Source organism: Podarcis gaigeae (assembly GCF_964106915.1).
Source record: "Podarcis gaigeae genome assembly, chromosome: 13".
Lineage (NCBI taxonomy): Eukaryota > Metazoa > Chordata > Lepidosauria > Squamata > Lacertidae > Podarcis > Podarcis gaigeae.
The window spans coordinates 54,451,711-54,467,464 of record NC_139689.1 but is presented as its reverse complement, the minus strand read 5'-3'; the positions used below and the strand labels follow the sequence as shown (position 1 = coordinate 54,467,464).

The 15,754-nt window shown below is 43.9% G+C and overlaps 1 protein-coding gene across 2 annotated transcripts in view; it reads right to left on the bottom strand.

Annotated features, from left to right (window-relative positions):
• Window positions 1-1,414: 1,414 nt before the first annotated feature.
• The window catches only part of ZPBP (zona pellucida binding protein), a 34,925-nt gene continuing 20,585 nt past the window's right edge, over window positions 1,415-15,754 (bottom strand). Inside the window, exons 7-8 of one of the 2 annotated variants that reach the window (XM_083709685.1) lie at window positions 7,092-7,269; window positions 1,415-1,605 (exon numbers count right to left, since the gene is read on the bottom strand). In XM_083709685.1, coding sequence (XP_083565811.1) covers window positions 1,514-1,605; window positions 7,092-7,269 — 270 coding nt within the window. In that variant the 3' untranslated portion in view covers window positions 1,415-1,513. The remainder of the gene's footprint in view (window positions 1,606-7,091; window positions 7,270-15,754) is intronic. The other variant, XM_083709686.1, reaches the window with a different exon arrangement.

Here is a 15,754-nt window from a genome sequence, read left to right as displayed (position 1 = left end):
AGCACAGATCTTTGACCTTGCTAGCCGTAAAGGACTCTTCACATTGCTCAGCAAGATCAGAGGCCCATCAGCCTGACGAAGACCAACATCCTGGGTCAGGACATCATCAGCACTCCACACACCAGCATTGGTGACCACACACTTGAGGCAATAGATGATTTTGCCTACCTGGGCTCCACCATGACCAGCAAACCTCTCCCTCAAGGCTAAACTGCACAAGTGTATTGGCAAAGCACCTATGGCAATCACTCACCTCTCCAAAAGTCATGGGAAAATGTGATGCTAATGTCCAATACCAAAATATAGGTCTACCAGGCTTGGGCGTTGAGCACGCTGCTTTATGGAGGTCATGGGCTACTTACAACCATCAGAAGTAATGGCTCAGTGCCTTCCACATGTGCTGCATCAGGGTATCACATGGCAGGACAGTGTTACAAACGAAGATGTGCTCTCCCAAGCCCACAATCCCAGCATGTTCGCACCCGTTTCGGCGACGTCTATGCTGGCTTGGCCATGTCTGCAGAATGGAGGATGGCAGGAACCCCAAGGACGTGCTCTATGGAGAGCTGGTCTCATGCACTAGGCTGTTGACAGACCAGGTCTGCGTTAACCACCCAACAGTTTGACCTCACCCCCAAAGACACACTCCTCCACTGTCTTCTATGCCAGCAACACAGATCAGTAACAATCTTTGGGTCTAACTAGCCACTGTGGTGTAGTGGTTAAGAGTGGTAGTCTCGTAATCTGGGGAACCGGGTTCGTGTCTCCGCTCCTCCACATGCAGCTGCTGGGTGACCTTGGGCCAGTCACACTTCTCTGAAGTCTCTCAGCCCCACTCACCTCACAGAGTGTTTGTTGTGGGGGAGGAAGGGAAAGGAGAATGTTAGCCGCTTTGAGACTCCTGAAGAGGAGGGAAAGGCGGGATATCAAATCCAAACTCTTCTTCTTCTTCTTCTTCTTCTTCTTCTTCTTCTTCTTCTTCTTCTTCTTCTTCTTCCGATTGAGATCTCTGTGTTCTTATATACTCACTGTTTTTTTGCATGTACAAGAATCTCTATTTCAATGGAAGGAGCCTATAATTTCCACATGAATTTATTTAGTGACCTTTTACACAGTTTGCAAAATCCATTTCATATTATGACTTAAATAGCGGGATGAACCAGCACACTTCCGAGCCCTATAGCCCAGAATACATTGATTGCGGCGAACAGATGAACTGTATTTGGATCATCTACTACATCAGACACAGGTCTGATAAAGGTCTTAAGATAAGAGACCTTGGTAAAAATAACATATCCCTTTGCCCTTAAGAATATGTGAAACTACCAGAGGCATCAAAACAGGTTGTAGTTTTTCTGGCAGCAATCTCATACCATTCTTCATTCAACCAAATGCAAATTTAATACCAATTAAATTGGAGTTTAAAAAATCATTTTATTTGCATTACAAAGATATTATAAATCAAGTACATCAGTGCTACTAAATATAGCACAAGGTCTGTGCTGGTATTCTGTTAGCAATGTGTTGCTCCATATTCCAAACTTTTGTTGCATGGAAGGCAGTGAGTTCCTTCACGAGGGTTATAGGATCCTGGACTGCAAACCACTGTAAACAAACACATTGAATAATAAATTTTTTAAAAAATCATTTACAGAGTATTTGTTAGAATTTTTAAACACTGAAATTCATTCTGCTTTAATTCTTCATATAAATTTCAAATTCTGCCATGTCTAGAATGGATCTCCAGTAACAAGGCTGGGAAAGGGATGCTGCCAGTTGGAATAAATTGCCAAATTGTCAAAATAGCCACCAAGTTAACTCCTTGCGTCAGGGGTGAGTGAGGAGGATCCAGCTTGTGGGTCAACTGTGGCTTGGCAGGGGTCCCAACTGAGCCTTCAAGTTTGTTTTCCCCAAAGCAGGCCCACTTGACATCATATGGGACAATCAGTGTGTGGCAGACAGACATATCTGGACCAACTGTGTGACTGAGCTCTTCATGAAGAAATCAACTGAGCACCCAATCCTTACAGAAAGCAAGTATAAAGTCATAGTCCAACAGCTGATGGGCCATGACTTCAAACCTGTTGATCAGCAGTGCTCCAAAGCACTATGCAGGGATCTTTGCAAGGCCTGTGTGGTGCTTTAAGTCCTTACAATCATCACCTGATGCCACTGTGACATCAAGCAATTGACAACTGGATGGCCTCACCCACCCACCAAATGTGGCGTATGAGGGTGCCATGTCAGGCTCCCCATCCCTGCCTTATATTCTGAATTACTTTTAGGCAAACCATTTAATTTTTAAGAAGCTGCAGTGATAGCTTCATGACTGGAAAACTGAATTGATTTGTGTAAACCAGTTTCCATATACAGATTTTCTGAAGGCATGAAGACATGCTATAGAGAGATAATGAAGGCCGAATTCCATGAATTACTCTTTTGGAACCATATACAGTGGTGCCTGGCTAGACGAAAAGAATCCGTTCCGCGATTCTCTTCATCTAGCGGTTTTTTCGTCTTGCGAAGCAAGCCCATTGACAGCTTAGCGGATTAGGGCTACAGCGGTCTAGCGGCTTTCAGCGATCAGCTGTTAAGCGGCTTATCAGTGGAACAGCTGATAAGCGGCTTAGCGGCTTAGGAAAAGGGCGAAAAAAAGCGAAAAAAACCCGCGGGGGGACGCAATATTTTTTCGTCTTGCGAAGCAACCCCATAGGGAAATTCATTTTGCGAAGCGCCTCCAAAACGGAAAACCCTTTCGTCTAGCGGGTTTTCCGTCTTGCGAGGCGTTCGTCTTGCGGGGCACCACTGTAGTCCCAACAGATGCTATGAGTTCTCTTCATTCTGGTTTCTATTATTCTCATGGATTTCTCAATATACTGAAACAGCAATGTCTATAAAAGACAAGCAAGAACCTGTGTGTTATGTATTCAATATTGTGGCATTTCCTCCTATTGATCAGTTGTCCCAAAAAGTGAACAGCAGGTCACAAAGATCTCTACTAGTTTCATTCATGCCAACAAAAACACATTACCTGTATGTGTTCCATATTCAGTGTATGTGATTTTTAGGACATGAGAACATAACCAGAGTTTGCAAACTAACACCTGTGCAGACATAATGCTGGATGCTGGTATGGAAATAACTCCTAGGAAATGGACAATGTTACATTTCATACACTATCCATATTTACTTGTAGGTTCCACTGGACTTACTGAGATTTAAGAAAAGAGCCTAGGAGCCTGGCTGGATCACAACAAAGGCCCATTTAAATGCAGTACCCTGTCCTCACAGGGACCAACCACATACTAATGGGAAGCCTGCAAGCTGGAGCTGAGGGGAAAAGCACACTCTCCACGAGATTCCCAGGCTGTTATTTGAAGTATTCAGAGGAATACACTGCCTTATCCTCTTGCTTTTCATATTGTAGAATTTTATTAAATAGCATTAGCTCCACCTAGTGATCAAAATACTGCAGGCCAGTTAGAACTAAGCATTGCCAAACAGTATTTGAATAGTATTTTAATGAAGATTTAATATTATATCAATCAATTGAATTGAACTATGGTATAAGCATTTGTTTTCATTAAGTAATAACTGCCCTGGAATCACCTGTCAGTGAAAGGGTGGGTAGATTAGAAATTAAGTAAATAAATATCACTACTACTATTTTTTTGCAAGAAAATTTGCCTATGTTAGCTTATTTGGCATAGAGTCAAATAAATAGGCATTAATCATGGGCTACTTCAGTTTTAAGAAGTATAACATTTGTGGGGTCCATGTCCTCCTTTAAGCATAATATAATCATCAGTTGCTCTAAATAAATTGGTCAGCAGGGGATGAATTTGCTCAGCATCCACTATATGAATTACTTCAAACAGCATCTGCATAATGAAGTATTTAGAGTATCCACAGCAGGGCTCCCCCAGCCATATAATAGGAGGGGGGCTTAGTTTCACCCTATCTTGACCCTTGTAGCTCTTGTTTAAACCCTAGTTACACAGTGTTTAATACCACTTTTAATTGCCAAGGCCCTTCCACCAGGAGACTGTTCAAACAGTTTAATAGTCAAACTAGATGTGAAAACAGACCCCCTAGGCTGCTGTCTAAACTAACAGTCCTTTAAGTTGGTTTAATGTTTATAGCTCTATGAAGCTATAAAGTATATTCAGAAGGGCAGGGTTTAAGTTTAAAAAGAAGGGACAGGAAAGCAAGAAGCAGGTTCAGCTCCCTCCCTGACACAACACCCCCATGAGCACCCAAGGCAGACTCGGGTTCAGGCAAACTAGTGTGCTTGTGGAATCTGTTGTGTGGCTTTAGTGATGCCTCGCTAGACGACACACACTAACACACTAAACACGAACAAAGAATTCTCAGATTCTATGATTTAGTTGCCTGAATATTTCTGCTCCATACAGTGCCAAGGATGGTATGGAAGAGGAGAACCTTTCAAATGTTTAAGATGACATGAGAACTGGAGAGGTTTCTCTTCCCTTTGTCTAGTCTCATTCAGACTTCCTTCCGTGCTGCGTTTCTAGGCACAGGCAGGCCTATGCTTTAAAGCTCCATGTTCCCCGTGGAAAACCTGAATTGCTGTTTGTTCCAATTCAGCGGTAAAGAAGCAGGTTCCAATTCCTGGGGGAAATGGTGGGACAAAGAAAAAGGAAAAAAAGAAGAGCATGGGCATGGAGCTTTAAAGCCTAGAAAGTCTAGGGCAAAGCTAAGTGTGGATAAGCCCTCAATCTTGGAGCCCAGCCCAGAGCTGTGAAAAGACCTAAAATGATTTGTTTCAAGGCTTCAGTGTACAGTTGTACAGTCCATGTACAACCACACAGGGTACAGCTCAAAAAAGTTCCTCATTCAACTGAACAAAAACTTCAACAGTGTCCCTTTTACATATAACAACATGCTTTAAGTGCTTTTCAACAGCAACAACAAAACTCAAAAGCAAAACATAAATGCTATTTTGGTACAACTAAAGTTGCAATACTTTAGAATAACACACCAAAGCATACACTAGGAATCCAGTACAGTGGTACCTCGGTTTACGAACTTAATCTATTCAGGAAGTCTGTTCTTAAACCAAAACCATTCTTAAATCGAGGCGTGCTTTCCCTGATGAGGCCCACTGCCGCCGGTGCCCTTCCATCGTTCAGATTCTGTTCTTAGACCGAGGTAAAGTTCTCAAACCAAGACACTATTTCTGGTTTTGCAGAAATAGTGTAAACCAAATCATTCTTAAACCGGACTGTTCTTAAACAGAGGTACCACTGTAATACACTCAAGGACAGATTCAAATGGAAGTAATACAGTACAGTAATACAATACTGATGACATAACTCATAGTCTTAGATAATTTCAAGTTGTTTTTTAATGGAGGAAATAATCCTTTAATAGAGCAAACTTAGCACTACATCAACCAGTAAGATTAACTTCTACTCTCTACTCCTTTTTCAGCTTAATAGCAAGAGTTGTTTCAGACATAAGACTCAGCTTAAATAAAGCCAAGAGCTAGTACTGTGGTTTCTTCACAGGCTAGAATTGAAGACTTCTAGGGTTTGTTAATTTCTACTTACATTATATGGAAAAGGGGTTTAATTGCAATGCAAGGAGGAGCACAAAGGTACAATGATCACTCTCTGCTTCATGAACTTCATTTATTAAGCCAAGATTGTTATTTCCTAACTGGCCCCAAGAGTTCACATAAGATTTCATAAGATTCTTAAGCAAAATCAATGGGAGAAAGATCTAGATCTGCAAAGACTTGCATTTTTGAACACAGCATAATTTCTGTCTCTTAGAAGGCAAGCAGGGGGAACTTGAATGGGTGATCAGGCGCTTATTTAGATCACTGCTGAGAAAGTAAATAGCATTTATCTACACAATAAATAAACTACACCTAAGTTGTCTTTAGGGGACATCAGCTTCCATGGTGCTGTTTTAACCCGACAAGTATATTCTACTTGATTTATTTTATATGGCCTATTGTGCCGTTTCACACCTTGCAAATATTTTAGTGCACTGAACATGTTAAATTGTTCTAAGTGACATTTTCTATTTGATTTATAGCAAATACAATGCAGATTACATTATACACTATATTATACAGAGTCATAGCTCAGTGGCAAGACATATGCTTTGCATGCAAAAGGTCCCAGATTCAATCCTTGGTATATCCAGGTAGGGCTAGAAAAGACTCTTGCATGAAACCCTGCAGAGCTCTTGGGGTGCAAACAACACTGAGCTAGATAGACAAATAGCTGAACTTGGTAGTTAAACATATGTTCCCCTTTGAAATAATCTCCCTTTTCCCTGTGAAATTATACTACTATGGAAGCATATTTCAAAGGCTCTTTCATAATAAAAGATCATGCTTCAGTCCACAGACTTAGATCTGGATGACTGCACCTTCAGCCTAAAAGTCTGTCTATACTGGCTAAAATGTGACAGAAATGCACCCATACCGCAGACCTCCAACAGAACATGAGACACTCAAGGGCAGATTCAGGTGGAATTCACCACAATACTGATGACATAATTCATAGCTTTATATCAAGGCTTTTAAAATAAAATACAATGAAATAAAATAAGCACAACACAACCACTGCTGTATGCAGCACAATGGTTTATTTTAGGTCTCCTAGCCAAACTTGCATTCAGTTACAATGAATTTTGCATAATGCAAGATCCCTTGGCAGAGACAGGCAATCTCTTCAGCATCAAGCATCATTCTAACACTACTCAAAAGGGTATGAATGTAGCAAGTTAAATGGCTACATCTATACATCTCACTTGAGGTTGAGGTTTGCACACTCATTCGCGTATTTATTCCATGTATTTATATGTACTTTGTAGACAGGCCAGCAATTGCAGACACATCTTAAGTGGCTATCAACATTCTAATGCACCATATTAACCAATTAGTAATTAACATATATTTGCAATTAATTAGTATTTTTCAATACCTCCAGCATATGCCCATGAACTACATTACCTGAAATGATGAAAGGACAACTGCTAATTCCATTGAAATAAAAAGTATTTCTTAAAAATTAAGATTTATAACCTGGGAGATTGTTATACTTTCTACCTACCACAACAGTTTGGACAATCTGGATGTAGTAGAGGATTTATTCCATAACCTGGAGTACAACGATTAACCCACACCATTTGCAGAGTGCCTTCAATATAGTAGATCTCAGGCAGCGGTGCTGTCCGTTTCCCAAGAACTTCAACTTGCTGGCTAAAAAATTTCTCTATTAGGTCTTTTGCCTGAAGTAAACAGAAATGGTTTTCTTGGGGAGGGAGAAAATAAAAAGCAATACTTTTCTTATCTAACTAGATAAGAATACAGAATACATTGACATTCTGTACTGTACGGATATTCTAGCAAGTTATCATATTCAGGGCAATGAGTTCCTATAGTCTGAGATAACACATAATTTGTTAAAGGTAAAGTTACAATGGTTTCAGTTTTCCTCTGAAAAACATAAGGGGCAGCAATAAATAACCTTCTAACTGTAACTAAATTCTATCTGAAATTTATCCTTCCTGTTTTTATGTATTAATTTCACACATGGAAAAATAAATGTGTTATATGACTAACTGAAACAATATTGATTGTAGTTATGGGTAGCTCTACAGTTTGACATTGCATAAACAAGTCCAAGGCTCATCCATTCCTTTCCAGCCTTGTGCACTCATGATTCCCCCGAGGCTCCTGGAGGGCAGCCTTTACGCTGGGACAACTCCTCTCCTCTGTCTGGACAGGCAGGCAGGGTCTCGGGAGGAGTCATCCCACGGTCCCCAGACTGTCCCTACCTTTCGAGATGGGCAGGTGGGCTTTTTTTCTCCAGCGACCCTAAAAACTTCCTTTCTTCTCCAGCGACCCTAAAAACTTCCTTTCTTCTTTGCTTGGATTTAATTTTGCCTTTCTATGGAGTTACTTGTTTTTCCTCTTGGAGGGTTTTCTTTGGATTCTACCTGAATTTAATTTACTTTTACAGTCTTCCTGCTCCTCCAAGGCTTTGTTCCTTTAGCTTCCCTTTTTCACCTGCCTCAATTCAATGCCGCAGAGATGGGACTAGAGCAGACTCAGGGGAATTTTGGGACGCTCCCCTTTTCCATGCCTCAGACTGCCTGCAAGAGCAAGGGAGAGCTCTACCTCTCTCTGAGTAGCAGAAGTGTTCTGGGTCAAGAGGGACTGAGCAAAGTAGGACAGAGCGATCAGGAGAGACGCACACCAGCTCCACTGAAAATGTGTTTCCCACCTCTCAGCTGTTTTGTTTAGCACAGGGAGCTCCCGTGTGCATGTTTAGCCTGCGCCGTAGTCTCTATCATTGACAAAACCAAAGGACTGTTTTTTAACCCCAGAGTCTTCTTCCGCCTGCAAGCCAACTGCAGATCTGGAGGCTAGCAAGGGGCAGGAGAGCAGTGTGGCCCATGACCATCACCTTATTAGCTAACATAGCTGCAGGCACCATCTTGGGCCTACCTTGCCCACAAGGACCCAACTCAATGCACTTCCCTCCTCACCACAGGCCAGAGAACAGGGTAAGAGGCGTTGCCCAGCACCCAATCTCCACCATCAGAGGGTGCCCTCTCAGAGGAGGCTGGTGGATATAGCAGTGGAGAGCAGGCGACAGGATCCAGCTGCTACCAAGGCCACTCAAACAGGTACTAGGCACCACTGATACGGCCATCAGAAAGGGAATGTTCCCAAGGACCCAATGGGGCAGCATCCACATGGCCAGGGGAGAAGCTTCCTAGATTCATATCCTGGGTAAGAGGAATAATGACGCAGGGGGCTCAGGGGATAGTAGTGGCTCAACTGGCATCAGCTACCCAAACCTCCACTCCAGCACAGGCAAACTCACCACCCCTCCCCAACTAATTCCCACCCCAAACCAGCAGGAGAGAAGGGGGCAGGGAAGAAAGGGCACAAGGAAAACCAATAGCTCAAGAAGGAGGCAACAGAGGGCATCTCCTTTCAGCCCATACTCATCTCTTTCAACATTACTATCACCAACGTGCTCAGTATCAAGGGAGTCCCTCTCATCCTCAGTCCCAGTACCGGAAGAAGGCCGCACAGGAACAAGCAGCCTAGGCAGATAAACTGCAGGTCATGCAGTGACAAGCCATAGGTAAAAGCAGCTTGAGTAGCAGGTGGATGGCTAATGCATTGGCTTGGTCTCATCAGATGATCTGGATCATACCTCAGAGGAGGAGGGAGAGCTTTCAGAGGAGGAGATGGAAGTCACCCCCTACCCAAGGGTAGGCTTTTCACCTCAGAATACTTTTGATCCACGGTAGCCAAGGCGAAGAGGATTTTGGAACTACCCAAAGACAAGCTGAAGGAGACAGGGGGGACCAGCACCTCAGGAGGCGGAGCTAAGAATGCCTTCCCAGACGGCCAGCCACACATCTTGGTGCTACCTCTCCCAAATTATTTTCTACAAATGTGACTCAGAATGGGACACTCCTAGCAGAGTTCAGAGATGACCAGAGTGACAATGCTTTGTACAGATCAACTTCTGAGGAGGACATAATAAAGCAGATTAAAGACTAGATTTTGATAGCATCTACATTCCAAGCCAACACCTCCAGAGATGCCATGCAGATGTCAGCCAGAGTTACAATGCCAGGACAATCATGAGGCAGAATCGGTATCTACACATTTGCGATGCTAAGCCCGGTTCCCAAGAAAGGCTTGGCAATTCACTCTTTGGAGTTGGCAAGTTATTGGGGGGCACCCTGGGAAAGGTCTTGGTGGAGACCGGGGCAAAACAGAAAGCACTGCCAAGGGAAAGGGAAGTGGAGTTCTAACTCCTTCCGCTCACATTGGGACAGATCAGGCTCTCCAAGACACGATCAGGCAGGGGGAACAGTGTCTCAGCAAGATTCAGCAAGGGCCCCAAGAAAGGGGGCAATGCTCAATGACACCAAGCAACAAATAATGGAGCCCCGATAGGATGCAGACTCCTACACTTTGCCCACAAGTAAGCAAGGACAACACTGGACTGATGGAGCAACTGTATGATTTCCTCAGGATACCCTTTGCAGTTTTCAAGAAGAGAGAAGTTTGTGGGCAACTCTCGCTTGCAGAAAGCAGAGAAGCACAAGGCATACATGAAAGCAAAATAACACCTAATGAATGTACAAGCAATCAAGCATGTCCTATGCAGGGAGAGGGGTGGGGGTGTCTTCAATTTTTTTCTGGTGCCGAAGATCCTAGATCTCAAATGGCTCAACAAGCACATCCAGTATGAACACTTCAAGATGGAGACACTGAACTCCATTTCAGAGGGGATAGAGTGGGAGGACTGGACGGCCTCCATAGCTCTATCAAAGACAGACCCACACACCGCATACACAAGAGCTAAAGGAAACACCTCAGATTCTGCTACAGAAATCTACCTCTGCAATACCGGGCATTATCTTTTGGCCTCATGTCCATGCCAAGAGTATTCAGCAAGGTCTTGGCAGCATTAGGGGCTTACCTCCATACCTATACAACATTCTGATCTGGGCCCTGACAAGAGACAGATGTCAGAAGGATATTGAGAGTACACTGGACACACTCGGAAGACACAGCTTCATGCTAAACATGGAGAAGAGCTCGTCGAATCCCCCACAAAACATAATTCACCTGGGAGTACAGATAGCCTCCAAAAAAAAATACCGTCTTCACCTCACAGAGGAACAAATCTAGAAGCTCAGATCTTTAAGCCAACAGAGATGAGAGACAGAAGACATCATGCTCCTGGCCCAACTCCAAGGCATGATGGTCTCATGCAAAGGATTGGTGGATTGGGCATGCTTCCACAAACGCCCCCTTCTTCAGTTCCTTCTACCATTTCAGGACCACATCACATCAGCACACCATTTGCAGATAGCAATTCAAAAGTCTATGTGTGAAGAACTGAAATGGTAGCTGGCCCCAAACTAATGAAGGGAGTCGGCCTACATAATGCCCAATGGAAAGTCATAACCACCAACGTCAGCAAATCAGGCTGGGGAGCTCACATGCAATGCCACACAGCTCAGGAACCTGATCCAGAGCAGAAGTGAACATGAGCGTAAATTGGCTGGCCCTGAGAGAAGTACACTTGGCAATACTGCAGTTCGGAACTATGATCAGGGGATGCTGATACACTTGCTGATACATTCAGACAATATTTCCGCCAAGGCATATTTGAACTATTGGGGGGATCTGATGGAAGAGGCCAAAAGTCTGGTCCAATAGGCAGAAGGGAACTTCCTTTCTCTGAAGGCAAAACATGTCACTGGGGTGGAAAACAAAGGCAGACTGGCTCAACCACCAAACCATCAGAAACAGACTGACACACCCTCAGGTATTCCAGCAGCTAGCACAGCTCTTTGGATAACCAGTCATGGACAAAACGCTCAGACAGCAATGTTTATGTCACATTACAAAGTTCAGGGAACACAGGGCATGGACACTGGTGACAGAACAGCCAATGGGTCTCCTATATGCATTCCCACCATTCAGTCTCCTGCCAAGAATGATCCAGAAGATCAAGCTGCAGAGATGATCCTCATCACCCAACACTGGTCGAGGAGGCCATGGTTCCCAGAACTCTTGCATCTTTCCAGACCAGCTCTGTGGTGACTACCAAACAGGAGACATGTACTCAGGCAAGGACTACTCCATTCCGACCCAGAGCCTTTCCACCTAACTGCTTGAAGACTAAGAGCCCAGGAGGGTCCTAGAAACACTTCTGGCTTCACACATGGCCTCGACTTATAGAACATATAGCTCTATGTGGAAGGTCTACCTAGAGGGGCATGGTCAGAGTAAAAAGGACCCTACAGCTACGGATGTCATTGACATCCTAGAATTACTCCAGGTGAGACTGGATAAAGGGTTCAGCACCAATACTGTGAAGAGGCAAGCAGCAGCCCTGAGCAGCATCCTGGGATGCAAAGGGGAGTTTTCTGTCTTCACACCCACCCTCTGCTCCGTAGGATTCTAAAGGGGGTGAACCAGAAAAACCCACCAGTAGTGCATAGACTCCCCTATTAGAATTTGAACTGGGTGCTAACAGCCTTAACAGGCTCACCCTTCGAGCCCCTGGCAACAACAGATACCTGTCTACTAACCCTAAAGACGGTGTTTCTGGTTGTGATCACATCAGTGAGGAGTTTCAGATAGGAGCCCAATCCTCTGACACCCAGTTATGCATCTTCCACCAGGACAAGGTGGTCTTACAGCTAGACCCTTCATTCCTAAGGTTAATTCCCTATTCCACAGGGCACAAGAGGTAGTAGTGTTAGGATAGTTCCGTTCCACCTTAAAAGAGTCAAGAATGATTGTTGTGTATCACATGCCTATTTACATCCAGCACTGTCTGCTAGGAACTTTCTCTTTTGCTCTGGCTGTTTTCCTGGACACGGAGGGAAGCAGTCATGTTTTTCCTTTGTTCTAACTATGTTAAATAAAGCTGTAAATATGCTCTCCTGTCTTGAATCTTTCGTTGTGGAGACACTGTTGAAAGGGTGTGCATGCGTCTTGGACTGTCTCTGAGGCTCATGTCACTAATGGACTGATGCTGTTCCACGGGAGACCAGTGATCGTCCGGAGACAACTGGGGGCCTGCCTGATGCCCCTGTCTCCCTGGCAATATCCCAACAAGTACCACAAGAGGCAGTCTTTAGAAATCTGAATCCCTATTGGTCTCATTCAAGTGTGGAGATAATCAGGGGTGTAAAGTTTTCACCTCCTCAATCTCCAGATAGCTTCAGGAAGCCATCTCAGTGTCTACCGGACAGTGGGAAAAAGACCCCTGGGAGGGCTGAGAGCACATTCCAAGGCGGCGGCGGGGGGGGGGGGCATCAACAGCATTCAATGGGGCCATGGATGTTTCCAGCTGACATCACAATTTATGATGATCGTGCTCTGCTGCTCTCCGAGGCAGTGGAAAGACAGGATTTATGAGGTAAATTCCTGGCAAGGCTCCTCAGGAGGTTCTCGGGAGTTTACTGCATCCTGCAGTGTCACTTAAACCCATATCTGTCACCTTGAAAGGCAGAATGGGTGCGACCTGGAAAGTGTGTCCCTGTCATGGACGAACCTCTGTCTCCGGAATAATCTGTGATCAGTTCCTCACTAATTTGGAATATTGGTGTTAATTATGAGGCACTCCTGAAACGGCATATAATAATGGGCTGCAATCAATCAACTGCTACACACACACACACACACACATTATTTTTCCATGTATAAGACCCTCTATGTATAAGATGACCCCTATTATTTTTAACCCAAAATTAAGAAATTAAGTTGTTTAGCTTTTTGGGGTCAGGGAGGTCATTTCCACCAATCGCTCACCCACCTGTCCGCCACTGCTGATTGCATACCTCGCCGCAGCCACCAATTGTCTGCCCACTCGCTGCCAAACAGCCCACCTGCCCACTTGCCGCAGCCATCAATCGCCTGCCTGCCTTGCCACAGCCACTCGCCAGCAGGCCTTGCTGCAGCCACCAATTACCCGCCCAATTGCCGCTGCCAATCTCCTGCTTGCTGCTGCCATTAATTTGCATTCACCATCCGTGTTTAAGAAGACACATTCATTCATTCATTAGCAAAAAACATTGTCTTATACACGGAAAAATATGGTATATAGGCCTTGGACATATGCAGAGCACTAGACACTACAAACTGGACAAATGAGCATCCACTGACGCAGCCTTCAGTAGGAAGGTGCTGCAAAGGGTGGTACAGCCATAATGCCTCTAGTTAGCGAAGCTCAGGTAGTCCCAGCATAAAGGCTGTCCTCCAGGAACCTCTGGGGAATGAAAGGAAATTCTTACCATTAATTTCTATTCCCAGAGACTCCTGGAGGACAGCACCCACCACTCTGGGAGAGTCACACATGGCTGGGGATACAACCAAACTCTTGAATTTGAGGTGGACATGAACGTCACGAAAGATGCCAACCAAAGTGGGGTACAGCAAAGTACCTGCAATGTGGCAATGTATGGGGAGGGGTTCTTTCCTGTTTGATCAGCTGGTCTGGGGACCATGGAATGACTCCTCCCCCAGCAAGGATCTTTATGTGACCCTGCCTGTTCAGTCAGAGGAGAGGAGCCATCCCAGCATAAAGGCTGGCTGTCCTCCAGGAATCTCTGGGAATAGAAATTCATGGTAAGAATTTCCTTTCGTTCCCTCTTCCCTGGTAAACCATAAGTCCCATTCAGGCATTATTAGAACTAGTCTATAGGCCACAAGAGGTTGTTGGTACCATTCTGAATGCTAAATGAGACAGTTTGCTCAATAGCCTACAAGTACACTGACAAAATGTTTAGCCATTTCTATTGAGTTTCCACTGAAAAATACCAAACATTTTACTTGCATAAAAAAAAGCCTAAAATACATAATATACATTTCACACATTATGTCCATAAAGAGTCCAAGGGCGCCAATTGATCAGAAGAGATCCAGAATATATTGATATCCATTGAGAGGTATCACTGATATTTTTAAGATAGTAAGTGATGGGGGGGGATCTTTTTTGCATTTAACTTGAGCATAAAAATGGTCATGGAGGCACAGCTTTAGTCAAACTCAAGGCAACAAAATAATTTAATGTAGCACTGGTGTTCAGTTTGGTTAATCATGTAAAGTTGGACTCAGTCCAGCAAATTTACCTTCTCCACACAAAGGAAGTGGGGATGGTCTTGAATAGCTGGGACTGAACAATTCTTGTCTACATTTCTGTGCGATCACACACAGAGCAACCTTTTGAGATAACCATAGCTTACGGGAAGAGTTTAGTTCATAGCGCAGCACCTAATTGAAGCTTATTTATACATGGGCCCTGTTTAGCGATCCTAATGCACAGCCATAGGTGCCAATCTTGCATTCCGCATGAAGGGTGGTGGCTGAGTGCCATTTGCAATGCCTGCAACTCTTTTTTCCCCTCCACCCACAGCCCCACAACAGGCAACCAGCAGCAGGAGACAGCACTAATCACCTGTGTGAAAATGTAGCTATAACTGTAGGAGTGATATGTTTCCACCCACTAGTGCTCAATACAGAGTTCCTTATGGGTAGGCTCACACTGGGAAGACTGATCTGCAGATGGAAGCCCTTTTCAAGACAAGGATTGCTGTTTGGAGTACAGAAAACCTGCAAGTTCACAAATTTCTCTTTTTGAAATGCAAAGTACTATGTGAGAGATGACTTTTGCCCTTCCCTAAGTAAGAAGGAAAACCACTGGTCAGAGTCTTCTTGATCATAGCCATTGTGTGTGACTGCACAGAGACCAAAGAATAAGTTCAATTTATCTTATTCTTTGCTTAATTAATCTGTGTATGTGGATACAGCTTCTGGGTTTCCAATGTTTTTCTAATACTCTCAAGTTAATATTAGAAAATATCATGAAAAAATACCTCATTAGTAGCAATAGCCAGTAATATTACTACAAATTCTAAATAGTGAGAAGTCCATCATTATGACCGGCAGGATATTTGTGGAAAGACTGTATGCTGGGGAACCTCTGCCAGATAAAATTGTAGTGATGGATAGCTTTTGCTATGCTGTTTCTTATTCAGTGCTTTGTATTTCTCCATATGGATGAATGGTGGTCATTCACCTTTATGGGAAAAAGCAAAGGATTTCAGTCAGAACCACCATTTCATTGGAGCAAAATCTGACATCCTGTAGTCTTTTCAGCTTGAAGCAAATTCTGCCCTCTCTCAGCTTTGTAGTTCATTCAGTTTACCCACTATTGCA